General features: G+C 39.6%; 1 protein-coding gene across 2 annotated transcripts; it reads left to right on the forward strand.

Moving 5' to 3' along the window:
- Positions 1-89: 89 nt before the first annotated feature.
- Positions 90-22110, forward strand: ATP6V0A2 (ATPase H+ transporting V0 subunit a2). Of its 2 annotated transcripts, none has more exons than XM_063350758.1 (20): positions 90-237; positions 2031-2109; positions 3513-3610; positions 4467-4604; positions 5167-5267; positions 5998-6124; positions 6921-7003; positions 7355-7448; positions 7784-7996; positions 8591-8741; positions 9493-9632; positions 10618-10775; positions 15236-15326; positions 16132-16250; positions 16713-16923; positions 17459-17578; positions 17818-17937; positions 19105-19222; positions 19833-20004; positions 20890-22110. In XM_063350758.1, exons 2-20 carry the CDS (start codon positions 2094-2096, stop codon positions 20990-20992), a joined length of 2373 nt encoding a protein of 790 aa, XP_063206828.1. In that variant the 5' UTR covers positions 90-237; positions 2031-2093; the 3' UTR covers positions 20993-22110. The 2 variants fall into 2 exon arrangements, with proteins under 2 accessions (XP_063206828.1, XP_063206827.1); XM_063350757.1 differs by lacking the exon at positions 90-237 and adding an exon at positions 409-679.
- Positions 22111-22173: the final 63 nt, after the last annotated feature.

A 22173-nucleotide genomic window follows, 5' to 3' on the forward strand; every position in this document is an offset into this window, starting at 1 on the left:
TGTCCTGGCACAGCAGGTCACTGCGTCGGTTCCTTTCCATAGCAAACCCGTCATGCCCACCTATTTTTGGGGCATCGGACAGATTGATCTGTAATTCTCTCTTCCAGTTAACTCTTTGGCAACCTGTACCTGATCTGGGCTACACAGGGTACAGACAACATTTACGACCGGTTTTCCTCAGCTGATCAAATACGATGTTCAGTTTGGGATTTCCCGTGGTTCGGCTCTTACAATTCCGTTAGTAACGTATCTTCTTTACCTCCTTCCCCGCCGTTTCCATCCCACGTTCCCGGGGTTCGCTGTGAGGGTGCCGTGCTCCCCGGGCGGTGCGGGGGTGCCGAGCTCGCCGTGCTGCGGCCGCGCAGCCCCGCCGCCAGCCGGGCCCCTCCGCCGGTTGGCCGCCGCCGTTTCCCCGCCCCCCGGAAGCAGCTGGCCGCGCTGCCGGCGGCGGGCTGGGGCGCTCCGCCATGGCCGCCGTACCGCGGGCTGCTGCCGGACGCCCCGCCGCGCCGCCTCGGCGCCCGCCTCGCTAAGCCCCTCCGCCGCCCTCCGCCCGCCCGCCATGGGCTCGCTGTTCCGCAGCGAGCCGATGTGCCTGGCGCAGCTCTTCCTGCAGAGCGGCTCGGCCTACGAGTGCCTCAGCGAGGTGGGCGAGCGTGGCCTGGCCGAGTTCCGAGACGTGAGTAGCGGCCACCGGGCCCGGGCGCCGGCGGGGCTTTCTGGGGCGAACGGGGGGAGGTAGAAGGTCCCCGAGGGGGCGCGGCGGGTGGGCGACATGGGGAAAGGCGAGCCGCGCAGGGGAGTTGTCGTGGGGAAGAAGTAGGCTTCGTTACGATGATGCGATGTAAAAGACTCCAGGACCGCCTCTCGTCCTCCTTTCCCCGGCTGTGACTTGCAGATACATGGCTGATCTCTAAATCGCGTTTGCCTGAAAGGAGGTTGGGAGATGGGGAGTCGGTGTGGAGCCCCAGCCTCCCTGAGAGTCTAGGGAGGGTTGTTTTCGGGTGACTGTATCCTATCTCTCTGTTAGTGTACACTCTGGGATTTTTTTGCAGTAGGATCCCGTGGGAGAGCCCACTGCACACCTGAAGTCACACGGACTTTAGTCCGAGTGTATGTGCAGAGCTTATAGATACACCACCCCATTGACAGATCGATAGAAAGAAACATCTTTAGCCGTTGTGTAGGCTTATTTCTTCAACATTGCTGACTACTGGTTTGTAAAACATGTCTGTTCCTGGAGGAGCAGCACAACTTGGAAACTACATGCCTGACTGACATAAAATTGGGTTGGGTAATAATTAACCTTGTTTCTGCATTGCCTCATTGTAATTATATGATCTTTGCTTGCTGACTGAGACTTTGAAATTTCTTCCAAGTGTTCTTCAGAAATATAGGTTGCAAAATGTTTGCAAGGAAAGCTGGGAGAACTTAAATTAACAGCTAGTTAGTAAATATGGCAGGTAGGAGGAAACAGATCTGTAAGAATCACTACATGGGTGGTATGTTTAAGATTTTGATGCCGTTCCAGGCATTTGACACACCACTTATTCCAGAAATAATGTATTAGTGGGTCTGAATTAAAAGCTGAATAAGTAGTCAGAGACATTGCACGCTCGTAATATGGGGATGTACGCAAAAAGATTCTTTCAATAGATTCTGTGGAAATCCATCTCAAAAATTTGGTTGTAGAAAGGTTGGTTTGTTAATTTGAAGTTGTTAAGCAGTACTTTAAAACTCTAGAAATAAGATTAGGAATGGTTTCTCCAGTAGATCTAGCTATTCTGTTATTTGAGTAAAACTAGCAAAAGGCTAGTTTTTGCGTAGCATAATCCTGCTTTAATAAAACCAGCCTTGCTATTTGAAGACTTTTTAGGTTTTCGTACATCTCAGCTGAAAAGCACTTTGTAGAAAGAGAGCACGTGGAATACATGCAAAATAGTCCCCATGAAGTCGCAGAAATAGCGGTGGTTTTTTAGGGGCAGTTGCTATTTTAAGTACCTAATAAGCATTTTGTCCTTCTCCTTCAGCTTAACCCAAATGTAAGTGTATTTCAGAGAAAATTTGTGAATGAAGTAAAGAAGTGTGAAGAAATGGAAAGAATACTTGGTGAGCTTTGTTTTCATTATCTGCCCTTTCTCATCTGTGGCATTATTAAAGTTTACATCGCTAGAGTGGAACTACAGTGGAGGTTTCAGCTACAGGGTTTTTTAGTCTTCCCAGTCTTGTATGATTTGAATGATGTAGAGTCTGATAGAATTCTCGCATGTATGAAAAAATACACGTACATACATCTACATATGTAGAATCTTTATGTAGACTTTTGGACCTGGAGATCATTTGACTGTAGTACTGAATTGCATCAGAAAATACAAATATATTCCTTAATTTGTCTTGATATGCTGCATCAGTTTTGGGTCTATCACAGAGTCGTTTAGGTTGGAAGGCACTTCTTGAGATCACCTAGTCAGCCTCCAGCTCAAGCAGGGGCAGCTGGAGCAGGTTGTCCAGGAGTGTGCCTGGTGGGATTTTGAATTGTGGAGACTCCCACCACCTTTCTGGGCCACCTTTTCTAGTGTTTTACCACTGTTCTCTGTTTCTTGGTTTTGTGAGCTCTAAAATTTACGTAGACTATAACATGTACGTGCTAAATATAGGTTAGGGTTTTTTTAAGCCCAGAGTTGAGGTAGATTTACTAATGTGTTGCCAATAAATAGTTCAGTATTGACTGCTTAAAACTCTGCTAGGAAAATGGAAGCTTTACTGTGCATATTTCCTCGACTATAAAATAAAGCCTGTTTTTCATCCTACATAACTCAATATTGTTGAATTTCCAAGCACCCTCAAAAATGTGTCAAGTTGTTAATAATTGTGTTCACATGGTAGTTAAAGAATAGAGAAGGGGTGTGCAGAGCATTACAGCCAAGATGCAGATTTCTTCACTGTGTCCTGGGCAAAAGTTACCGTTAAAGGATTCTTTTTATTGGAATCTCGTCAGACGCATGTGCTGGTCATGCCAAACAGTCCCAGTAGCTATTTGGGCAGCCTCCCTGCCCAGTGTGAGTTGTATTTGTTGTCAAGGTTGCTTAAGCTGCCTTGTTTGAACACTCTTTATTCCAAACATGGGTCAATGAGCAGAACGTAGATTTTTGGCAGATGGCTTGATTAGCAGAAAGTGGTATCTTGCAGCAGCAGAGAGATACTATGAAATGTTAAAAGCTGCTTAAATAGTCCTTGTGCCTGGAAAATTTCAGTCAGAAGGCTCCAAAAATAGCTTACTTTTGCAAACTTCGAAGACAGAAATGTTCTATGCATTTATTCCTTGCATGTTGTAAGCCCCTCTTTTTTGAAGACTCTAGTGTGCGTGGTGTTGCTAAAATAAATGATGCTGCAGTGTGATCGGCAGCATCAATAACAGCTGAAGGGCAACTATGCAGCATTCTGGGAAGCATAAGGAAATGCCATTTCCTTTCTGATTTTGGTGTTTTGTTTTTTTTTCTTCCTCGCTCCAGGGTATTTAGTACAAGAAATTAAAAAGGCGGATATTCCACTCCCTGAAGGAGATGTTGCTCCTCCTGCCCCATTGCTGAAACACACTTTAGAAATCCAGGTAACTTTTCGACACAACAGATGCCAAAAGTGTAGCGCTGGATCTTGGAACTTCAATTCAAACTTAATTACTTGCTATCTTATGACCTATGACTTAAATTATAGGGGTGTGTCAGGGAGGGAAGAAGCATTTGCTTTCGGTTTTGCCCATTTTTTTTTTCTAACAGAGTTACTTCAAAGACTGTCAGTGAGGATTTGATACTAATACAAAATTATTGTGAAAGGGTCAAAGCTAACTCGTGGGGTTTGCAGTCATCTATTTTATTTTGATGGATTGGCATATTACACTGTTCCAGGCAAAGTGTTATCTGTGGATGTAGTCCTTCAGCCTCCTTTATTGCTTTGGGACTTACCTAAGGCTTTCTTTGTGCATCCAAAATTTCCAGGGTTTGTGGGAGTTTTATATGCCCAAGGCTCTGCAGGTTCCAGTGCTGGTTGCGTAGCAGAACATGGTGCTCTTTTCTGTGAATGCTTTTTCTGGTAGTGCGTCAGATGTAGAAGCTTGTAAAATACAGATATAATTTTGAATGACATTCTGTTTTGCTGTAATTCCATTAATAGAATATGTAAGTGTCTTGCACCCTGTACTGTCTGAAGTTGTATTTCCAAATCTGCGTTACTTAGCTCGGACGCAAATTAGCGTCAGAACAGCAGACTTAACAGATGCCAGTGGAGGATCAAGTGTACTCAAAGCAATCTTTGTCAGGCTGAGGGATAAAACCTATGGAGTTTAAGTTAATTAGGAAACTGAGGAACTCCCATCGTTGCAGCAAATTAACATGTGTTTAAAATTCATCCTCCCCATATTTCTAAAACAGTATAACTGATTCTGTGTCATTTTTTCCTCCATGTCTTAGGAACAGTTGCAGAAGCTGGAGACAGAATTGAGGGAAGTAACTAAAAACAAAGAAAAGTTGAGGAAAAACCTGCTTGAACTGACAGAATACACATGCATGTTAGAGGTCACACAAAGATTTGTCAGGAGAACAACTGAGGTACTGATTATGTTGTTTGATGAGGAATGTGTGGCATGAGGCATTTGTGTTGCATACCGTTAGTAGTTGTAGTTCAGTGCATGGCTTAGTGTCAGGCTTTACAGCACTGTACGTTGTTCGTTATTATTTGTGTTCAGTACCTAGAGAACCTGGCTGGCAGCCTTTTGTGCCGGGCTGTGTTCATACACATAGCAAAATGCAACCCTGAACGTAGAGGAGGAGCTTTGTGATTTCTCTGTTGAGTTGTTTGAATGCTACTGCTGATGCCAACTGAAAATGAAGGCCTGTTTGTGTTATTTTGATGCATAAATGGTGCTAAGAAATGTACTGTGTAACTTTTGCAACACTGTCTGTAGTTGCTAAGAGCAGTGCACTTGAGATTCCAAGATCTTTCTGTTGTCTGAATCGAACACAGGAAAGTTTTTTTTATTTTTTTATTGAAATAACTTAATTAGCTTTTGTTCTTCAGAATAATGAATGAATGAATGAAATGAGTGAATTTCAAATGAATGAAAAATATTTTTTTCTGAAAGCTTTGAATGATTTTTCTTTTATTTGCCAGTATGAATCCCGTTTACATGCAAATTATGAAGAATTTGCATCTGTGGAAAACGAGCAATTAATGGATTACAACTGTATGCACAGATTGGGTGCCAAGCTGGGGTAGGTGCTGTTCAGTCCATGTACGGCAGGTTGTCAGTGTGTGCTGTTTCAAAACTGCTTGATGAGCTGCTGTAAATAATGGGCTGTTTTCTTAAAAGATGGAATGTAGTGTGACTAATGATTTCAGATGAGCCAAACAGTTTTAGACAAGGTAGGAGACTGGCCCAAATGCACCTTCCTAACAAAATTGGATTATTTGAAGAGATAGATAGGACAGCACCAAAAAAACTGTCACAAAACTTCCATCAAACCAAATATGTATGTTAAGGAAAATCTTTAAATGCTCTAAATCACTACTTTCTTCTGCTGTTCAAACTGTTTTTCTAGGATAAACACACAGTGTTTTAATCACCTGGCAGCGTCAGTTTTAAATGTAATATTATTAATGGTATCACCTACTTGCCTTTAAAATGATATATGGATACTGGTCACTACAACACCATTATGAGATGGTATCTTACTAAGGAAAAATTAAGAACCTTATTGTCACAGAAAGAAATGATGTCAAATATAATTCTATTTGTGTGCTCAGGCCTACAGTCTGTTTTCCACGTAGAAATTGACTCTATTTTATGTAACAGTTACTTCTTGTTTAGGGGTGATGCCTCCTTCTCTAGAGATGGCAGATGTTAAATTATTGTGACTATGTGATCCTGAGTGATGATGTACTCGGGTTTATAATTTTTCTTGTGGATTTTAGTTTATTTTTCAAATTTTTCTTTTTCCATAGATTTATATCTGGGTTAGTTCACATAGCAAAAGTTGAAGCCTTTGAAAAAATGCTGTGGAGAGTCTGTAAAGGCTTACATATTCTTACATATGTGGAGTTGGATGAGTCTCTGGAAGATCCAGATACAGTGAGTAAACATTGTACCTATCAGTTTATTCTGTTCTGTACTTTTCTTTAGACTTGGAAGAATTGCTGCTCAGGGTCTTGGTGAATGTAAGTGATTTCCCAGTGCCCTTGGAGGGAAGACTATTTTAAAGAATTAGAACTTCTAAGACTTCAAAATTAGAGCTCTTGATGCCACCAGAACTATAGGAGTGGCAATTAATTTATCATTGTTCAGCTTGATGAGTGCAGACCTTTATTGTGCTATAGTAGTGACTTTATGATTGGCTGCCTTGATCGACATACGTGGCATAAATGGCTGCTTGGGTATTTATTAACTAGGTCCGTATAGCACATTACCTCTTAATAGTAAATTTATTTGTTCATTCAGTAGCTAAGAAGGTCTGGAGTACAGTTGATCTTCAGTGAAGTTTTTTCTCTGAACTTATAAAATTAATTTCTTGTAAATCAGCAATTATGGCTACCTGATCTGTCACTTCTAAATTTTGCTTCAATTCTAATTTGTAACGTTTTAATTTTTTAAGACTTTTTTATTACTAATAATTCTGAGGTGGTAAAATATAATATATCTTTTATTCTCCCTGAAAACGTTTTCTGTTTTTCTCCAATATACCAAAAAAAAAGAGAGAGATTGGCACACTTGAATTTTATTTTTTGATCTTCACTAAAATAGTGGAAGGTTAATGGCACTAACACAGCTTTTTCTAATTATTCAATTGTGTTACTTTGCTCTCTAATTTTGTCACAGTGGAGTTGTTGGTTGAAAACGAACTTCATCATCTGAACTTTTTTTTCTTTAGGGCGAAACCACAAAATGGTTTGTTTTTTTAGTATCCTATTGGGGTGAAAAAATTGGCCAGAAAGTTAAGAAGATTTGTGACTGGTAAGAAGCAAAACTAACATATATGTAATTTCTTTATACCTGGGTTATTTTCTTGTTAGTTTTCCCCCTGCTCCCCTTCCTTGTAAGCGTTGATTTTTAGGCAAAGTTTTTGAAGTTAAATTTGTTCCTCCCCCTGCCATTGCATCTAGCTTTATTATTATGCAATATACAAATAAACCTATGAGTCATTTTATCTGCAGTCCTTACTAAGCACAGGCAAAATACTGACTCTCAGTTGAATTTCTTCCATGGTTATTAGATGGTGTGTTGCAGATTTGACTAGGGCATGGGCTTGCGTGATTTGTTTTGTTTTAGTTTGGTTATTTAACACAAACTTCTGTTTTTCTGTAGCTATCACTGTCATGTGTATCCCTATCCAAATACCCTGGAGGAGCGCAAGGCCGTTGTTGAAGGACTAAATGTTCGTATTCAGGATCTTCACACTGTGAGTAAATATCAGTATTCCCTTTGCTGTAGTTATTGCACCACAGGAAATTGTTTGACGAATCACAGCATTAAATATGTGAATATGTTTCTAAAATACATACAGCTTTGGATCTGAACATGACTGTATGTCATGTCCTTGGTCTTGTGTTGCATGTACCTATTAAACTGGAGGGTACTTGGCATTGATTTCTATTTTAAGCAATGGTTAGTGTGGCCTCCAACAAATGTCATCCAGCATTGGACAAATACTAGGTGCTCTCACTGTGGTTAACATAACCACTGGTACATTTTCAAAGAAATCTTTTTGTTATTTTTTTTTTTTCTTGGACAAAGGTGCTGAATAAAACTGAGGATTACTTACGCCAAGTCTTGTGTAAAGCATCTGAATCCATCTATACCTGGGTTATCCAAGTAAAGAAGATGAAAGCCATCTATCATGTACTCAACCTGTGCAGTTTTGATGTCACAAATAAATGTTTAATTGCTGAGGTTTGGTGTCCGGTGGCTGATCTGCAGAATTTGCGCCATGCCTTGGAGGAAGGTTCAGTAAGTCAGCTGAATGATCACTGATGTTAAAACTTTTGTCTCGAACTAACTGTACAGATAAGGAAAGAAAATGATTATTTAAAATGGCTAAAAGTAGGCATAGGCAGGTCTGGGTCTCTGTATTAGCAGAGCCTTTATTTAGTCCTGTGTTGGGTATTTTGGGTTTCCTTTTTGTTTCTTTTTCCTTGAATGAGAATTTCTGTGTTGGACCCAAGTCTGAGTGGGCTCACAGTGCTATTTGCTGTCAAGTAGAAGGTGCTAATTCCCTTGTGTTAGTTGTGTTGAGTGCAGCTCCATCTTTTTATTTTACAAGAGGGAATTTTTAGTATCAAATTTTTGTTTTATAATACTTACCGATGATTCTCATTTGGTATTTCATAAGTAAGGATTAGAACACTGTACATAATGAGTCGTCTTAGAGAAACAGATTAATGTAATTTATTTCTTTTTAAGAAGGCACAAAGGGATAAATGTTAAACTTGAGGCTGTTTCAAGATCAGTGAAACTGCTGATAGAGAAAATGTTTTCACTTAGTTTAGATGAAGTGTCAACTGAGTTTTTATATAAATGTATCTTCTTTCTGCCTGCAATTAGAGGAAGAGTGGAGCTACAATTTCTTCATTCATGAATACCATCCCAACAACACAACCTCCTCCAACTTTGATACGTACCAATAAATTCACCTCAGGGTTCCAAAACATTGTTGATGCTTATGGAGTTGGAAACTATGGGGAGGTTAATCCAGGTTGGTCCTTGTGAGCTGTGCTATCATTACTGCTTGCCTTGTCACGTGTTTAAATACCTTGCTGAATTGGACACTAGTAAAGGCAAAATGGTGACAACCATACTGCTTATTAATAGCTGTTTTAAAACTTCAGTAGCTCATTGAAAGTACAAATGGTGCTCCAAGCAGTAAGATGGGATTTGATTTTGCAGAGTTATTTTAGCATTAAATATACTGATAATAGCTGTATTGTTTTTCTTCATATGCTTTACCTTGGCTAAGATACTTAGGGGGAAAAAGAAAGCTTTGGTAATGGCTATTGATCTTACTGAAGCATGGAGCTCATAGCTTGGAAAAAGTCCAGCTTGTTGTATAGCCCAGTTAGTTTAATGTCCTTATGTGTTTTTGCAGCTACGTTGTCTATGTCATGCTGTACAGGGGAATGTATGTTTTATAGTTCAGAGCTGAAATAGCCACAGAGGAAGAATAGTTTGTTTCGTTTTTGTTTGCTGGGCTCATATTATTATCCTCAGAATTGTTGGCTAACGCTCAACTGCAGAATTGTCATTACTAAGGGACAGACATAAGGAAGCTTTAAACTGAGTTCAGTTTACAGTGTGGGGGAAATGTCTATTAGCAGTGGGTGAACGGACTTTCAAACTCAAAGCTGAAAATTGTTTGAGAGGTTATAGTTTAATTGCTTAGGCATAATTCAGATACCAACATCATCTATTGTGCTGTGGGCCTGAAACATGTTATGTTGTCATTTCAGCTCTCTATACCATCATCACTTTTCCCTTCTTGTTTGCGGTTATGTTTGGAGACTTTGGGCATGGTCTACTAATGTTCATATTTGCACTCCTGACAATACTGTATGAAAACCACCCTAGATTAAAAAGATCACAAGATGAGGTAAAAGGAATTACAAATAACTTACTCTTCATCCAGCAAGATAACTTCAATTGAATAGTTCTTATGTTTCTGAAAAGTACTATTTATTGCATGTGTATTAGATGGGGTTTTCTTCCTTTGTTTCAGGTTTTTCTGTGTTTAAAGTTGCCGTATTGCTTGAGATGAATGTGATGATCTTAACAAACTGTTCTCTTTTTTTTGAAAGGGCAGAAATAATCAAGTTGGAATGAAAGACTGACAAAAATTAATTGATACTGTTGGGCTCGTCTTTCCTTCTGCGAGGGCTACTTAGTGATGTGTGTGTTTTACAGAATGTGGTTACAGTGACTAATGTGAGGAGAAAATGATTTTCCAAATTCCATCTGCTGTTATTTCTGAAAAGGAGTTGTAGTTTGAAATTTATTAACTTAAAGTTAACTAATTTTTTAATGTTATGAGGCTGGAATGTGGGAACACGTGCATCTCTCATTAGAATTATCTTTAATTAAGAATGGCTGCAAATGACTAACTTCTTGAAAACTAGTCTCAGGAAGGAAACATGGTTTAAAATGATTATTCATTAGTGTAACAATGCCAATGAGAAAAGTCTCTGTTTGTGTCATGAGAGCTTGTATGGGGACTTCAACTCTCTGCATTAATTTAAACCACAAATATCTTTCAGAATATACTTCCTGCTGGTAGCTCTATTTCCTAATGGATATAAACCTTTGCATATAAATCACCTGACATAAAATCAATGTGGGGAGATAAACTGTACCTATTTGGTGACTGCCATTTGTAAATTGCATATTTACATGCTTAAAGCAAAATTCTCTGTGTTACATCTTGGTTGGCCGTAGGTTTCTTCGTATTCCTTAATGACTATTCACAAGGATTTTTAGTTTTTAGAAGTCTTGGTATGGCCAAAAATGTGTTTCTTTTAGAAATGTGTAGATAACGATTGTTCACATAGCAGATGATGTTCTCTATTTTGTCTTTTTTCCAGATAATGAAAATGTTATTTGAAGGCCGATATGTGATTTTATTAATGGGTCTGTTTTCTATATACACTGGATTGATCTATAATGACTGCTTTTCAAAGTCGTTAAATATATTTGGTTCTGGATGGAATGTTTCAGCGATGTTTGAACAGAAGGTTTGGAGGTGAGTAGTGTGCTTCTGTTTGCTATACCATTAAAACAAAAAGGTACTTCCTGCAACAATTTAACCCTTTCGGTCACCCATTTTAACTGTCCTTTTATTGAAAGGAGTAAGTAAATGTAATGAAATCTAGTAAAATAATAGAATGGGTTGGAAGGGACCTTGAAAGTTCATCTACTTCAACCCCCCTGCAATGAGCAGAGTCTCTCAGGTGTGTCAATGACACCACTCAGCCTGGTGTCATCAGCAAACTTGCTGAGGGTGCACTCAAGCCCCCTATGTCATTGATGAAGATACTGAACAGTACTGGTCCCAGTTTGAACCCCTGAGGGACACCACTTATCACTGATCTCCATCTGGACATTGAGCCATTCACTACTACCCTCTGGATGTGACCATCCAACCAATTCCTCATCCAGCAAACAGTGCACCCATCAAATTCATCTCTCTGCAGTTTAGAGAGAAGGATGTTGTTGGGGATCTTGTCAAAGTCCTTACAGAAATCCAGGTAGACAATATCCATAGCTCTTCCCGTGTCCACTGATGTAGTCACTTCATCATAAAAGGCCATTAGGCTGGTCAGGCAGTTGTTGTTAAATCTAGTTGTATAGGTAGTAAGTGCTAGTGTGCTGCGGGCTAAGTGATACATAGAATCATAGAATTGTTAGGGTTGGAAGGGACCTTAAAGATCATTTAGTTCCAATCCCCCTGCCCTGGGCAGGGACACCTCCCACTAGATCAGGTTGCTCAGAGCCCCATCCAGCCTGGCCTTAAAAACTTCCAGGGACGGGGCTTCCACCACCTCTCTGGGCAACCTGTTCCAGTGTCTCACCACCCTCACGGTGAAGAACTTCTTCCTAATGTCCAATCTGAATCAACCCATCTCTAGTTTTAATCCATCCCCTCTAGTCGTACCATTACCCGCCATTCTAAAAAGTCCCTCCCCAGCTTTCTTGTAGGCCCCCTTAAGATACTGGTAGGCCACTATAAGGTCTCCTCAGAGCCTTCTTTTGTCCAGACTGAACAACCCCAACTCTCTCAGTCTGTCTTCATAGGAGAGGTGCTCCAGCCCTCTGATCATCCTCGTGGCCCTTCTCTGGACACATTCCAGCACATCTGTATCTCTCTTGTAGTAGAGGCTCCAGAACTGGATGCAGTGCTCCAGGTGGAGTCTCACGAGAGTGGAGTAGAGGGGGAGAATCACCTCCCTCGACCTGCTGGCCACGCTTCTCCTGATGCAGCCCAGGATATGATTGGCTTTCTGGGCTGCAAGTGCACACTGACGGCTCATGTTGAGCCTCTCGTCCACCAGCACTCCCAAGTCCTTTTCTTCAGGGCTGCTCTCAAGCTAGTCACTGCCCAGCCTATATCGGTGCTTGGGATTGCCACAACCCAGATAGAGGACCTTGCACTTGGTCTTGTTGAACTTCATGAGGTTGGCATGGGCCCACCTCTCCAGCCTATTAGGGTCCCTCTGGACAGCATCCCTTCCCTCCAGCATGTCAGCCACCCCACACAGTTTGGTGTCATTGGCAAACTTGCTGAGGGTGCGCTCTATGCCATTGTCCATGTCGCTGATGAAGATGTTAAACAAGACCGGTCCCAGTACTGATCCTTGAGGGACTCCCCTTGTCACTGGCCTCCACTTGGACATGGACCCATTGACAGCCACTCTTTGGGTGCGGCCGTCAAGCCAGTTCTTTATCCACTGAATTGTCCATCCATCAAACCCATATTTTATCAGCTTGGAGACCAGGATGTCATGCAGGACAGTGTCAAAGGCTTTGCTCAGGTCCAGGTAAATGACGTCAGTTGCTCTCCCCTTGCCTATTGATGTTGTGCCACCAGGTTTGTCAGGCACAATTTGCCCTTGGTGAAGCTGTGTTGATTGTACCCAATCACCTCTTCGTTATTCTTCTGCCTCAGCAGTGCCTCCAGGAGGATCTGCTCCATAATCTTACCAGGCATGGAGATGAGACTGACTGGCCTATAGTTCCCTGGTTCCTCCTTCTTACCCTTTTTGAAAATGGGGATTTTGTTTCCCCTTTTCCAGTCAGTGGGGACCTCACCAGACTGCTATGACTTTTGGAATATAATAGCAGTTTAGCAACCTCATCCGCCAGTTCCCTCAGTACCCATGGGTGTATCCCATTGGGTCCCATGGACTTGTACACTTTCAGTTTCATCAGGTGGTCACGAACCTGATCTTCACTTACAATGGGCAGTTCTTTCCAACCCCTGCCATTGTCTTCTGTGACTCTGGGAGTGTGGCTGGAGTGTGGCCAGTGAAGACTGAGGAAAGTCGTTGAGAACCTCGGCCTTCTCCATATCACGTGTCACCAGTTCTCCCATTTCCTTTCTGAGGGGGCCCACACCTTCCCTAGTCGTCGTCTTGCCATTAATATACCTATAGAAATTTTTGCTGTTTCCCTTGATCTCCTTGGCTAGATTTAATTCTAACTGAGCTTTAGCTTTTCTAACCAGGTATCTTGCTGCTTGGACAGCTTCCTTATATGTCCCCCATTCTAGCTGTCCTTTCTTCCACTCCTTGTAAAGATTCTTTTTGTGTAACAGTGTGTCCAGGAGCTCCTTGTTAATCCAGGCAGGTCTCCTAGCATTCTTTCCTGCCTTCCTCTTTGTCAGTATACTTTGCTCCTGGACACGGAGAAGGTGATCCTTGAATAGTGCCCAGCTGTCCTGGGCCCCCCTTCCCTCTAGGGCTTTGTTGCACAGCACTTTGGCCAGCAGATCCTTCAAGCAATCAAAGTCTGCATGCCTAAAGTCCAGGGTCGTAAGCTTTGAATACATCCTCCTAGTTGCCCCGAGGATCTTAAGTTCTATCGCTTCGTGGTCACTGCAGCCAAGGTTATCCCTGAGCCTCACGTTGGTCACCAGCCCTTCCCTGTTGGTGAGGACAAGGTCCAGCATAGCACCTTTTCTTGTTGGTTCCTCTACCATTTGGAGGAGGAAGTTGTCATCATGCATTCCAGGAACATCCTGGATTGCTGGTGCCTTGCTGTGTTGTTCCTCACAGCAGATGTCAGTGTCATCTACACTTAAAATAAAAAGGCAGCAATAGTTATTTAAAAACAAAAAAAAAATCAAATTGCCTATTATCTTAAATCCACAGAGAACACAATTTCTTGCAAAACCACTATTAGAATTTGATTATATTTAATTCCGTCAATATATCAAGTTAATTTCGTATTTATCAGTGCTGCTTTACTGGATTTACATGCCCTCTGTCACCTGGAACATTTCCTAGAATATTATCTTTGGGTATAGATGATTATCAGTCTTCTGAAACAGTGTCTATTGCAGTACCCTAATGCTGTACGCTAGCTGGTAACTTTTAGTCATTAAAAACTGCAGCTGATGTAGTATTTTTTTATTGTTAGTAAGAACTTGTATCTAATTTTGAGGTGACATTTCTAAAGTTTGTTCGGTCCCTAAACCTTCTTAGATGTGTTTTCCATCTTTTTTGTGGTCTCACAAAGGTGTTCTTATGAATGGCTGTGGACTTCAGTAGTATTGTAAAATCCTAACGGAAGGCGCTAAGACTTTGTCTTGTCTTGTATTCTTTTTATTCATAAAAAGCAAACTGCCTCCTGTCTTATAGTTTGTCTTTATGCTAATGGATTTAATTTGCCTCCAGTTACTGTATTTTCCAGGAGAGGTTTCTGAAAATATATATATATATATATATCAGACTTCGAGAGGAATAGAAAACAGGGCTAGTTTTGGAGAAATTTGTCCTAGGCCATATGTCTGGAACGAGTAGCCAAGAAGAATTAGCATCTACTGTAAAGACATTAACAATAAATTAAATAAATTAATTGCCTAGCAATTATTAGTCTTTGCACAGCTTTTCTTGATAGTTAAAAAAAAAAACAAAGTAGGCCATGTGAATTGTCAAACCTGTTTCTTCACAAAGTGGGGTAACCTCATTGTTTTGAGGTGTCACGTCCTTTTGGTATTTAAATGTTCACAGCTCTGTTCACTCCGCCTCAAAAACAGGAAGCAGCTTGAATAATAGAGTCAAAACCACTGACTGGTTAAAATGTGAACGAAGTAGGAGTGGAAACTCATCCAAATGCAAAACGGGAAAAAAGATATTTATTACTCTTTGGGTTTTTGTTAATGAATTGTATATAAAAGCAAATTGTTTGCTTTTTAAATGAAACTTTCCATTCTAGGGGAATGAGGAATAAAATCTAGAAACTTTTCTTTCACCAACAGTTAGTGTGAGTTAAGCCCAGATTGTGAGTTTCTAGAGATTTTTTTTTCTATTGTTTTTATTAGCCAGGGCCTTTGTGCTTAGAAATCCTTGTATTCTTTTGAAGTCTTGTCGGTGGGTTAGCTAGTCATATAAAGAAAAGCAGCAGCAGCGTCCTGCAGAACTGAAAGTATATGTTGTCGCTATGTTTAAACAATGTCAGATCTGACTGTGTTTTTCTCTGCAGTCTTCGTGATCTGAAGGATAATAAATTTTTAACACTGGATCCAAATGTTATTGGTGTATACAATGGAGCTTATCCCTTTGGAATTGATCCGGTTAGTCTTATTATTTTAAATTATCCATTTGTGATGATTAGTCATTTATAAATTAGATTTTGGTGTGTGTTAGTGTTGTGGTTTAACCACAGCCGGCAACTAAGAACCATGCAGCTGCTCGCTCACCCCCCTAGTTTGGATGGGGGAGAGAATCGGAAAAGTCAAAGTGGAATAAAAACTCGTGGGTTGAGATAAAGACAGTTTAATAGGTAGAGGAAAGCAGGGCTCCATCACGCGTAATGGTTACTTGGGAAGACAAACGCCATCACTCTGAGCGTCTCCCCCTTCCTCCTCCTTCCCCCAGCTTTATATACTGAGCATGACGTCATACGGCGTGGGATATCCCTTTGGTCAGTTGGGGTCAGCTGTCCTGGCTGTGTCCCTTTCCAGCTACTTGTGCCATCCCAGCCTACTCGCTGGCAGGGCAGAATGAGGAGCAGAAAAGGCCTTGAGTGCTCAGCAACAGCTAAAAACACCAGTGTGCTGTCACGCTATTCCCGTCCCAAATCCAAACCATAGCACTATACCAGCTGCTGGTAAAAATTTAACTGTACCCCAACTGAAACCGTGACAGTTAGGAAAATAAATCTTACTATGGAAAAAAAAATGTTTCTTCTTGCATTCTCCATTCAAAAAGAGCTTTTCCCTTAACGAGTCAAAGAAAGATTTCACTATTTTCATGAAACTCAAATTTCAGTTGTGATCACTGTTTGAGGTAGAATTCTGGTCTCCAATAGAGAAAGGATGCTGTTTAATTCCTCCTGTTACACTGTTCTTTAATACTGGTTTGTCTTTTCTTCTTCAGATATGGAATTTGGCAAGCAACCGTCTCAGTTTCTTAAATTCTTTCAAAATGAAAATGTCTGTGATTTTTGGAGTGACTCACATGACATTTGGAGTTGTATTGGGGGTATTTAACCACTTGTAAGTACAACAAGTTAAAATAATATTAACATTATAGTCTTTGTCAAGTCTTGAATTATAACTGTTAATCTGGTAGGAGGAAACTGGAACAATATTTTAAAAACAGAATAATAGTAATTGTGAAAACTGTTCTTAAAATAACGACAGTAACGGAGAGATCTTCCTTCACATAAATAAGATGATAGATCAGTATTATGCCAGCAAATCTGCAGACATGGATTACTACAAGATTTTATTTTATGTGTTGCTAAATAGAGATACATGCCTCTTGTGGTCTTAATTTCCACTGGCATACCTGGTTAATATGAAGAAATCAGTTTCGGATTGTAACTGCAGTTGTGCTGTTTAAAAGTGCTGGGTACTGTTCTGTTTATTGAAATTATGTTTGCGCCATGTATTTATCTTGACCTTTTTTTTTAAAAAAATTATTTTTCATTTTTCCCCCCCATTTTTATGTTTCAGGCATTTCAAGAAGAAGTATAATATTTATTTGGTTTTTCTTCCTGAACTTTTATTCATGATGTGCATCTTTGGCTACCTTGTGTTTATGATCTTCTTTAAATGGCTAGCGTACTCTGCAGAGGACTCTACATCTGCTCCTAGTATTCTGATCCAATTTATTAACATGTTCCTGTTTCCTGGAGGTGAAACAGAGGTCTTCTACACCGGTCAGGTTAGTAGCGTTCTTACAAGCTTCTTACTAATTTACAGGTTAGTAGTGTTCTAACAAGTGGAGACTCAGCTGATGGCTGAGTGTTCCCCTAGGAAGGGGAGTGTATCAGACTGAGGGAAAATTGAATACATGTTATGATTAAATAACATATTTACTCTTTAATCAGTTGTAAGATTTTACGTAGTGACTTGTGAAAATACCTGTTTCTAGAACAAAATCTCCCAGGTTAAAATTAAGGCTAGAGAATGGAGTCTCATGCTTGTAATTTTGATGCTTTTCTGTATGCCGTAGTCTTATAAAACTGAGTATTGGTAATGCCTTAATCCAGAACCTAGTCCTGAAGATGCTGGATGTCTGTAAACCGATTTAAGGGCCTGATTAAGTAAAACGCGTATGTTCAATTTGAGTACATGCCCACTGAAATCAGTAGTACTTTTCTTATGCTTAAACAGGCCTTTAAAGGAAAATGGGAAGGCTTTTTCCTGCTTTGGATTTTGTGATCAAATCTAATTTTCTTTCTTTCCCTCCCTAACAGGTTGCTCTACAGAGGTTTTTACTTAGCATTGCTTTCCTTTCTGTTCCTGTAATGCTTTTTGGTAAACCACTTTATTTATATTGGTTGCACAGTGGAGGCCGAGGCATTAGGATGTACAGGGTAAGTGTTAAGAGACACTTACACATTTCTTCAGTATAGAAGAATTCAGCTGCTGTTGTATTGCATATAAAGTAATGTCCTTACTAGGTATTTCTACTCAACTTGGAAAGTTTTTGACTGTGACATACAATAGTGCTTTGTTCCTCTAACTCTTTTTCGCCTTTGCATGTGACTACTTTAAATAAATTTTAAAAAATACGCTGGCAGTCCTCTTAACACTATGCATTTCCATTTTGCAGAGTGGCTACAAGCTAATTCGAAAAGAAAGTGAAGAAGAACTTTCTCTGCTGAGATCTCATGATATGGAAGAAGGAAGCAGTCATTCAGACAGTGGACACAGAGAGGGGGACGGAGAGGAGGTAACGTTTTTACTTGACCTCTAGTTCGCATGTCCTTAAAAGCAAATTAGAAGTGGAATATCAAGAAGATAACCTGTACACTGAGTTCCTGGAAGTTTTCAAGAAAATACGCTGAGCCTTTACAAATACCTTGATGCGTGAATGCAATTTATTTATTTTTATTTGTAAATTCAGATTCCTACAGTAAACGACAATCTATCTGAAGTGGAGAACAGGAAGAGTTCTTTGCTTAGATGCTTTATTTGCATCTAAGACTATAGTTTTTCTTAAACGGAAGAATGGGATAAAAATCTTTGAATTTGTATGCTTTTATGGATTCTTAAGGCAAGAGCATGACTGCCCAGCTTCCTGTTAATTAATTTTGGCCCTTCATCCAGACAGAAGTCTTTTTATGTCTGCAAATTACATCTTGTGATGAGGATTATTGCTAATGGGGGTTGGGAGACATGAGCTGCCTTCCTAGTCCTTAGCTATTGCTGCTGGTTAGTTTGGCCAAATTTTTAAAGGTCTTGACCAATTCCACTGATTTCATGTGAATTGAAAGACAAAAAATTGCTTCAGTTTCCCAATGTGTAGACTATGTGTAGTACTTGCTTCACAGGGGTAGTAGACTCCTACTTCTTATGTATAGAAAATGCAAGAATTGTTTGCTTAAATAAAATGGGTCGTAGTTCCATGCAAAGTAAACGTTGAAACTTGCAGTAATATTAGTCTTGTAATTTGGTGTTAGCAACAAGTACGTATATTTAGAGTTTACAGTATTAACATAGTTAATCACTAGCATTACTAATAATTAACCTTGGGTTTAAAGATGCAAAAATTGACATTGTAAACTTACAACATCAATAGAATGGGAATTAGAACCGTAACTGGTTTTACTACTGAGACTTTTAAAGTATTAGATCATATTCCTTGTGGAGAGCATAAATTGCATTCGCTTCTATCTATCAACAAAGTAATTGGGGAAAATAACTGGAAAACTCTAGCACCTGTTGTTTATTTTTTTTTTAATATTGTATTTGTAATAAGAATCTTAAACATAGCAGATCTTTTTTTTTACTTGATATGAAATCAATGTATTACCCTTTAATGGAATTTTTCTTCCACGTATATTAAGATTTGCAGACGAATATTTTTGTTGTCTCACAATGTGTTTTCATATTTTAGTTTAATTTTGCAGATGTCTTTATGAATCAAGCAATTCATACCATTGAATACTGTCTAGGATGTATTTCTAATACAGCCTCTTACCTGAGACTCTGGGCATTAAGTCTTGCTCATGCGCGTAAGTGGGGGTTTTCTTGTTTGTTGGTTTTTTGTTTTTGTTTTTTTTTTTTCCCATCTGTCGATTTTTTTTTTTTTTTTTTTTTTTTTTTTTAATGCTGGTTAGAGGGGGGCTGGCCTGTTGAAGTGATACTACTATCAAATTATCTTTTTCTTAATTTAAAAAAGTTCCCTTTTTAAACTAATCATGATCTATGGGAAGCCCCCAAACTAAAACTGTGAATTATTGTTTGGAACCTAGTAATTTTCTTCATTGATTGCTCTGTGTTGTAAAGAGGTTGATTATCTGAGCACAGTGTTACCTCACATAATAGCATATCAACAGTTGAAGTGCCGTTTCCTGTTTCCCATTGATTGACCAGTTTGGAAGGTATTTACGCTCTTGCTAATGGTGTCACAGTGTAAAATATTGCCATCAGTAGATCTGATTTTGGAACTGGTACTTCAAAATGTTTCGGCGGAGGAGGGGGACAACTAACCGAGGTTAAGGGTTGCCATGTTCAACAGATCCCATAATATTGTTTAAACTAGAACACGGGTCAGTTAGAGTAGCTCTCTGCGTGAATGTATGCAGTATCAACACTAATAAATTAAAAACTTTTTTTTAATAGAGTTATCAGAAGTTCTATGGCAAATGGTGATGAGAGTGGGTCTTCGTGTGGATACAACATATGGTGTCTTACTGCTAGTTCCTGTTCTAGCGTTTTTTGCTGTGCTAACGGTTTTTATTCTTTTGGTCATGGAGGGGCTTTCTGCTTTTCTCCATGCTATACGACTTCACTGGTAAGTTCATTTTTTCTTAATACTACTTAGCATGTACTGGCTTGTTTACGAGGAATTTTTGTGTCAGAATATTAGGTGCCTTATTAAAAAGAAAAGTGTAAAATTCAACAGCCTCATGCTACTGTAACAGATTTATTCAATCATATTAAATACATGGCTTGTTAGTTGAATGTGATTTGTTCCTCTGGAATATTTTCAGTAAATTCAAATATTATATTGGCTTATGATGCATATTAACCTGTATCACATTCAGAGTTTATGTTGGTGCAAACTATGAGCACGTTTGATTTATAGTATTGAAGCTTTTCATACTGTAGAATATTGGTAACGTGGATAAGTATTTTTAATTTCAATCTGATTATATCACTGAAAGGCTTCAGTCTGATTTATATTAGTGACCAAAACTTTTGCTAAAGTGGTGTTGCCAACCCTTAAGTATTTTAATGCTTTCTTAGTCTCACCAGCTCTGCACATTGCAGTGGATCCAGAAAATGTTTAGTTTGAAACCTGATGAAATTTACAGTATAAGAAAAGGCAGATATATAGTATAAAAACACGTGAGGCAGAGCTATATGCATTACAGAGTATTGTCCTCATGATATTGTATATTTGCAAAACAGTTAACTGCAACTAACTGGAAAACAAATTAGTAAGAAGTGAGGAATGAGCCATTACAGCACAACGTCGGTGTGTTTGGGTCTCTGAGAACCATGAAATTTGCCTGAGTCTGTGACAGGAAGGTTAAATAGGGGCACAGAAAGCCTAAGTGACAGGATTAGGACTGGTTTTGTTCAGCCTCTTGTGTTGCACAGTTCTATCCCTTGACAGCTGCTCATTTTGGATTAATTTACAGATTCTGTTTTGTTTTTTTTTGTCTCATTTCAGGGTGGAATTTCAGAACAAATTCTACTCTGGTGGAGGATACAAGTTTACGCCTTTCTCTTTTAAGCACATTTCTTTACATTTTAATAAAGATGATACGGCATAGTTTGGTTGCTGTCAGCAGAAATGTTTGGAATTGTCTGCAAGTAATCGTGATTGGATCTCACCTACGAATGGTTTCTTGTAGGACAAAGTCTTTTTCACTGATTGCCTTATAATGCAGCCAAATAATTCTGTAATATATACCTCCAATAGAAATACATAGCAGATCTGGAGCATCTTGTAAAGTATATAGACATAAAATGTACATTTTTCTTGATAAACTAATGTTGTAAATTAATTTTATTCTTTAAAAAAGTTGTTACTGCTTGTCCTAAAACCAGTGTAAGCGTGTTTTTTGTTGAGGCTGTTAATTTTCTTGAATGGTTACTTTTAAGTTATCTGAAAGACTTTTCATTATTATCATTACTAATCATTACTAATCACATACTTAAGCAAGCTCCCCTCTCATGCACTTTGGGAACAATTCAGCAATGCAACTGAAGCAATGTCTGTTTTCAGTATCTATTCCAGAAGGATTATGAAAAGTAAATTTATACATAGCAATGCAGCATGCTCTTTTTTGTCTGTATTTAAAATTGCACCAAAAATGTTAACCCATTATTCTGAGTTCTGCCCGGAGTTACTACTTCAACCTTTCAGAAGCCGCAGTGATATTTAATGCTACAGAAGAAGGCAGGCTTAGAAGTGGAGACTGGAAGTTTTATCTGTCTTATTTCCCTGTGGTGAGGTGCTTTCTGATCCATCCTGCAAAGCTGGTGTGTGCAGCCCCTCGCTGGCCCTGACCGCCATGGGTACAAGTGTCAGGAAAAACGTTGCAGCATCTGGGTGAGGACACAAATAGGAGAACCAAACTGCCTACTAGAAATTTCCATCCCAGGTTCTGTTTCTACATGCAGAGTTTCTGCTCGTAGGAGTAACTTTTGCACAGGGAATGAAGGCCTGGCCTCGATCCCCATTTACATTTGGTTGTAAGGACACACACAGACATACGGTGTTACTTACCTGATGTTGTTGAACCAAAGTTTATACTGAATAGGCAGAAAGGGGTCATTTTGTATTATTTTTTGTATCGGTGTAAAAATGGGGATATTACCATAATGTTTTAACACCTGTGCCATCGGAACAGCGTAAGTTTCATACTATTTACGAATAAAACCTCGTTTGCGCAGTTCGGAGTGGGCCCTTACGTTTGTACCTAGCCCTTTCTCTCCCCCGGGCAGCGCT

The sequence above is a fragment of the Chroicocephalus ridibundus genome, chromosome 13 (genome assembly GCF_963924245.1).
Source record: "Chroicocephalus ridibundus chromosome 13, bChrRid1.1, whole genome shotgun sequence".
Classification (NCBI taxonomy): Eukaryota; Metazoa; Chordata; class Aves; order Charadriiformes; family Laridae; genus Chroicocephalus; species Chroicocephalus ridibundus.